This window comes from Triticum urartu, chromosome 7 (assembly GCF_003073215.2).
Source record: "Triticum urartu cultivar G1812 chromosome 7, Tu2.1, whole genome shotgun sequence".
In the NCBI taxonomy this organism is placed as follows: Eukaryota; Viridiplantae; Streptophyta; class Magnoliopsida; order Poales; family Poaceae; genus Triticum; species Triticum urartu.
In genome coordinates this window covers 4,991,106-4,998,244 of record NC_053028.1, presented here as the reverse complement: position 1 = coordinate 4,998,244, position 7,139 = coordinate 4,991,106, and the positions used below count along the sequence as shown (strand labels likewise).

The window sequence follows — 7,139 nt, the reverse complement described above, 5'->3', positions numbered from 1 at the left end:
AGGCCACCATTGACCATGCCCTACCCATTAGCATGGTCTCCATCGCTGGCATCACTTTCCAATCCAGCCCGTAGCCAGCCGTCCGCCTCTCCCGTGACCCCTCCACAACTGTGTGGCGGGTGCAGCCAGCCAACCAGTGATGGAGGGCAGAGCTAGCCACAGAGGGGGAAAAGGGGGAGGGCCAATGGCAGCCGGAGCATGACTGGTGGCGGAGTGTGTGTGAGGAGGGGACTCATACGGGGCGGCGGCGTGAGTGAGGCGGCGGTGTGGGGATGGAAGATTGGAAGGTGTTGATTGGAGAAAGGTTGCTCGAGGAATCGAGGGTGGAGTCGGCATGCATGTGTGGGCTTCCACCGTTGATTTTTTAACTCTCTTTTTGCACGCGGGTGGGATCGAGCGAGATGGTGATTTTTTTCCTTTAATCCATCATTAGTGTTATGAAGCGAAGCAAAACGAACATGATGTATATACTTCCTTCAATGGTAGGGAATAGTAGAGATAAGAGAGACATCCAGAAGATAAAAAAAGATCTTTATTAGAATATCATTCTTCTAAGCAATGTGACAAAATATCAATAATCTTCATCAATCTTATAGATGCTTGCTTGCTGTAGAACTTTGTCAAAGAGAAACATGTAAGAACTTGTTGCGAAAAGAAATATATAATGTAGCCACAAATATGCCCGTGTTTTGCATGGAATAACAAAAGAAAAATTCATCATGTGAAAACTATTATAATTCGGAAATCACAGTCGAGCATGTATTTGACTTCCATTTATATAGCGACTGATGGAAATTCACTTTCCTTCTTAACCGCACTCTCCACGCAATTGTAAATGCCACCATCCTTTTGCAATTCTAATGTTTTCGGTTGGCCCTCTAGGCGAGGTCCCTATGCAACACTTTCTTTTCCGTGTTAGATTGAATAGCACTATTTTCACATTATGCATTGGATCTCGTCACCTCCTGAGCTTCACCTCTGTTCTATATATCCAAAGATAATGAAATGTTGAAAGCGGGTACATCAGCTCTATTGTCATACAAAATGAACGACATGCCGACGTACCCGCGGCGTCATTATGTTTTGGTCAAGCAATGGGAAGCTATTATCATTACATAGAAAGGATAACTTATAGTTAATTTTGATTGAATTGCTACTGGGAGACAGGAGATTCGTTGCACAACTTGGTAATATGGCACTAAGTTTGGCTCAATCTGCAGAACAAAATACCGATCCCTACGTAAACTAATATAAGATCTTTTAGATCACTAAAATAGTGATCTAAAAGATCTTATATTACTTTGCAGATGAAGTACTATTGTACATACCACCAAGATAATGTCAGCTATTATTGTATTGATTGATAGACCAATATATCTTGTTTAAGCAAATCATATTATTATGCACCCATCTTCTCAGAATAGTACAATCAATTTTAAGCATTAATATCAATGCACCAATATTCACTACAACCTGCAAAACAAAATCACAATAGGAAAGAGATATAAGAGTAGTCCAAGTTATCGAGGGATTATCAATGAAAAAAACCTCTGCAATTTGAGATTGCCTAAACAATGTGATTTATAGCCCTCATCTGCAGATATATACATGCACCAGATATATGTGAAGTTAGTAAGCAAAATTAGATTTGAGGTATGGATGACTGAAGCACGAACTCTGCATTTTGTAATCAAAGCGAACGAAAGGAAGCCACGGGAAATTGGTAATACAAACTTATTATAAACAGATCTGGAGCATGTATGTTAGCACACAGACTATCTAAAATTATTTTGCATCTTCTTGGAGAAAATTTTGCCATGCATAATCAGCATAAATTAAGCTACAAGATTGTATGTTGGCAACACACAGCCACATGTACCTTGGATCTTCTCCGAACTTTTCAAGCTAGCCCACCTACAGCTCAGGAATTAGGCCGGACGCCGCCTACACGACGCACACATCCTCTCTGCCACGACCACGGTCACCGTCTGCCTCCATCAAATTTGTCGCCAACGTCACGTCCCCGGCCTTGCTGACGCGATAAAGCGGTGCAGCCCGTGCATGCACGCACGCTGGGCACGAACTGCACCTCCTTCTTGCCAGCGATATTGGCAAACACAGTTAAATAAATCTCAGGCCCCTGTCACGTTTTCAGTTATCTCAGTTAGAACTTCGGTTTTTCGTCAGGTTAGGCTCGAACGCTTTCTTTCTGTTAGCTAGTTTAGCTGGCGGGTCTAACAGCCTGAGCGACTCTCACACCTCGTCGGTATGCTCGTGGATCATGACGGCAAAAGCCGGGTGCGTGAAGCCCTGTTTCCGTTCTGTAAGTCCGAATAAATAGAAGAGAAATAGAACAGAAAAGCTCTGAAGTTTGTGAGCGAAAAATACATGTGTCTTCCTTCTTCCTCGAGCAATCTCTAGTTCGCGTGTGTTCGCTCGAAGGGCACTTCGGGTGCAGACAAACACGTCGGTGAACACATACACGTCGGTGTGCCGCATCTTGCTCCCCAGGAACTCGAAGTCGATTTCATCATGGTCGTCCCCCACAAACGATGTCTGAATTTGCAATCAATTGATGCACACACCGTTAGTATTATAGTCACCTTGATTGCAGTAAAAGCTCATCAGTAATTTGAAATTGGAAACGACGATGCACACACCTAGTATGTGCTGACAGTGACGGTGCCGGCGGGCGGCGGAGTTCCCCGGGACGAGCTTGATGTATGTAGAGAAGAGACGCTACCATAGATGAATTGGTTCTTCGTCAGGAAACTTCGGTCCGGTCCTGTCCAGACCGGTCGCGGCGCTCGGTCAGGGCGCCCGGACCGTGTCCACCCTGAGGAGGCCGCCGACCGCGTTCCCAATGACATCCACAGCCTCTCCCCAGCTCTTGGTCACGACTCACGACGCGGACAACATTCACAACCATGGTGCCGGCGCCACTCTTCGCGCTCCAACGATGCAGGCACACACATCCACTGCCCCATCAGCGTTGCCCCCGGTCAACCGCCCTATATCTCGATTTCGATCTGGAGAAAGAAAAGGGTGAGAGATAAACGACCCTGTGGGATAGACTTATACGGCCACCTTCTGCTTGCCGCCGCCGTCGTCCCATTGCTGGCACTCCCCTGCCGCTGCTGCTAGGAGGAGGGAAGGGAGAGTAGGACTGGGGCGGCGGTGGAATAGATCGCGTGTGTTTTCTTTTTCTTAACAGAAAGGGGAGGAGGAACGGGTGGGGTGGGCTGATTTTCGGGAGTTCGCTTTGGCATAAAACCGAAGGAAAGATAAAAATGGGAGGTGGGCTATCTTTGGAAACCATCGATCGAGAGATCGGTCATTCGGTGGAAAGAAACAAACGAAACGAAACAAACAATTGAGCAATTTAAGGTAAGGTTAATTAATTTAGATTTGATCTTTAGAGATTGATTGTGATTGATTCTTTCACACAAAAACATTACTAAATAATTTGCGCCAGCATCGAAAGTTCTGATCCGTTCAATTTTTTTTATTGTGTGAGAGGGTGACACGAAACTAAACCGGTGGGGTGAGGGAGGGGACGAAAAAAACCAGTTGAAAGAAACCAGACGAAAGTGGTGGGACAAAAAAAAACCTGGACGCAATCCTACCAACTGCTCCATTAGGAGTAGAGATAATTTGCGCCAACATGAAAAGTTCTGATCCGTTCATTTTTTTCGTTGTGTGAGAGGGTGATGCGAAACTAAATGGGGTGAGGGAGGGGACGAAAAAACTAGTTGAAAAAAACCAGACGAAAGTAGTTGGACGAAAAAAAATCTGGACGCAATCCTACCAACTGCTCCATTAGGAGTGGAGATTTGGATATTCTCTCAGGGTGGATCTTGAAAAGATATGAATGATCTCCCTCCAAACCGTGGGTACAACTTTTATCGAACACGGGTTTCTGTGGGATTCTATAGGGATCTATGAGATTGAGTATGGCTAGCATTCTTGTGGAGTTATTACAGTATCAAATCTCTCCTCATGTACTATTTATGATTTGGATATAATCTGATTAGATCATTAAAGATAGAAAGATTTTCCTCCATACCGTATGTACATATGACTATTGTCGAATACTCCCTCCGTTCCCTAATATAAGACATCTTAACTATTACATTTGAATAAAGCTCTCAAATATTTCCCTGCAAAAAAAAACTATTACAGAATATTGACTACATACATACTAAAATGAGTGGACATACATACTAATATGTGTCTAGATATACACGAATCAAGAAAAAGTTAAAAGGCCTTATATTAGGGAATGGAGGGAGAACCTTTTTTGACATAGTTTTTAGGGAGCTTGGCTACCCAGATTTGATTTGGTTGATCTCTCGATGGGCTTGCGGCATTGAAGAGAACGCGTTATCAATATTCGGTCTGGTCAAATCTATGGGCATTATTGCCCGTGCCCAAATCCACTATAAATCCCTCCGCTTGGCTGAGCGGCCCAACACATTGTCGGTTTGAGCTGAAGCAAGAGTGGAACAAATTCTCTTTGTTCCAACTGTTGTTCGCCTGCCGTGATGGAGTCACACGCCATGCCTTACCGGACCAGCGGTGGGTTTAGGTGGCGCGCATGCGCCGCCGTCTTGGCCATCTCGGCCGTGGCCGCGCTCCTTGTCGCCCACACGCTCACCGTGGCCAGGGTGTCCAGTGACGGGCATGTCAGGGCCCGTGTCCTGGCAGAGACGGAGAGTAGCACGGGGGAAGGCGGCGGCGGCAACAAGGACCGGTTCCCGTGGAGCAACGCCATGCTGCAGTGGCAGCGCACAGGGTTCCATTTCCAGCCGGATAAGCACTACATGAATGGTCGGTGACCAGTATTTCGGTTTATTTTTCTCAAGGGTTGATGTATCTATGGAGAACGAAGCTGACATGGCTGCTTTCTTGTTTGTCTGCTCACGGCCGGCGGCGTATGTACTCCGGCGACATGCATGCAGACCCCAACGGTTAGTACGTTCATCGATCATTTGCTCGCTGTCTATCTGTCTATCAGCTGTGGAACTATTAGCTAATTCTAACACAACATGCAGCTCCGATGTACTACCGTGGATGGTACCACTTCTTCTACCAGTACAACCCGGGGGGTGAAACATGGGGCAACATCTCATGGGGCCACGCCGTGTCGCGGGACATGGTCAATTGGCGCAGCCTGCCCCTCGCCATGGTCCCCGAGCACTGGTACGAGAGCAACAGCGTCTTGACGGGCTCCGCCACCTTGCTCCCCAACAGCAAGGTCGTCGTGCTCTATACGGGCAACACGGACGACCTTGCCCAGGTTCAGTGCCTTGCTGAACCTGCGGACCCTAATGACCCCCTCCTCCGCACCTGGACGAAGTACCCGGGCAATCCCGTCCTCTTCCCACCCCCTGGGACCTATAAAAAAGACTTCCACGACCCTATGACTGCATGGTTCGATAAGTCTGATAACACGTGGCGCACCATGATTGGGTCCAAGGGCGACCATGGTCATGCCGGCATAGCCCTCATGTACAAGACGAAAGACTTCATCAACTTCGAGCTCATTCCGCACCCGGTCCACCGCGTTGAAGGCACTGGCATGTGGGAGTGCGTCGACTTATACCCCGTCGGTGACAGCAAGAATTCATCAGAGAAGGAGTTGTATGTCTTGAAGGCGAGCATGGACGATGAACGGCACGACTACTACGCGCTGGGGAGGTTCGATGCGGCGGCCAACAAGTGGACGCCCTTGGACCCGGAATTGGATGTGGGGATCGGCCTGAGGTACAACTGGGGAAAGTTATTTGCGTCCACATCCTTCTATGATCCTGTGAAGCGGCGGCGCGTGAGCTGGGGGTATGTCGGTGAGACCGACTCCAACCTTACCGACATCGCCAAGGGATGGGCAAACCTCCAGGTATCTTTATCGTACATTTATATGATTGTTTTATCTTGTGTTTACCATCTATCAGTAGTTCTATTAGTCCGTTATGCATTTTTTTCCGATAAAGATCGGTTAGTTATGCATGCTCAAATAGATATATCATGCATTACCTCTTGAAGATTGAGTATATCACTGCATGCATATATCAATCGATCAATCAGTACATGTTAATTGAATACCTTTCGCGTCTTCCAACAGGTTATCTTTTCGAGTCCGTGCTAACATGGCCAAATCAGGACATTTTCCTTCCTCCCTATCTGCTGCAGTATATGCCACGCCATTGTTACTTATAAACAATAATCATTTTGGTCGTTTTTTTCCCAAAATATTATTGGCGTCAATGTGCATTCATACTTGAGGACATACTTGCTCGAAGAACTAACTAATGACTGGTGCATGTTGAGCGTGTAGGCGATTCCAAGGACAGTGGTGCTGGATGAAAAGACCCAGACGAACCTACTCCAATGGCCGGTGGAGGAGATCGACACCCTCCGCTATAACACAACCAATTTCGGTAGCATCATCGTCAGGACCGGCTCTGTCATCCCCCTCCGCCTGCACCAAGCTGCTCAACTCGACATCGAGGCCTTCTTCCGGCTCAATGCTTCCGCTGTCGCTGCCCTGAACGAGGCCGACGTCAGCTACAACTGCAGTACCAGCGGCGGTGCTGCCAACCGTGGCGTGCTCGGACCCTTTGGCCTCCTAATCCATGCCACCAAGAGCCGCAGTGAACAAACGGCGGTGTACTTCTACGTGTCCAGGGGCCTCGATGGGGGCCTCCGGACCCACTTCTGCCACGACGAGTCGCGGTCATCTCGGGCCAAGGAGCCGGTGAAGTGGGTAGTCGGAAGCACCGTGCCGGTGCTCCATGGAGAGGCATTATCTGCTAGGGTGCTTGTGGATCATTCGATAGTGGAGAGCTTTGTGATGGGAGGGAGGTTGACTGCAACGTCGCGGGTGTACCCGACGGAGGCAATTAACGCGGCAGGTGGGGTATGTGTTTTCAACAATGCTACTGGCTCCACAGTTACCGTCGAGAAGCTCGTGGTGCACGAGATGGCCTCATCGCCATTAAAGCCATATGTTGAAGGACGAGACTAAATTCTGAACTTTTTACTTTTTGAGTTTAGTGTCAAATTTGTTCCAGTTCCATCAGATAGATCTAGTTAGCAGATTACGATAGAGTTTTCATTCTCTTGAGTTTAATGTCAAA

The 7,139-nt window shown here is 47.5% G+C and overlaps 1 protein-coding gene across 1 annotated transcript; it reads left to right on the top strand.

Annotated features, from left to right (window-relative positions):
• Positions 1–4,544: 4,544 nt before the first annotated feature.
• Positions 4,545–7,027, top strand: LOC125525029 (sucrose:sucrose 1-fructosyltransferase-like). The gene is made up of 4 exons (XM_048690053.1): positions 4,545–4,830; positions 4,962–4,970; positions 5,055–5,899; positions 6,338–7,027. Exons 1-4 carry the CDS (start codon positions 4,545–4,547, stop codon positions 7,025–7,027), a joined length of 1,830 nt encoding a protein of 609 aa, XP_048546010.1.
• Positions 7,028–7,139: the final 112 nt, after the last annotated feature.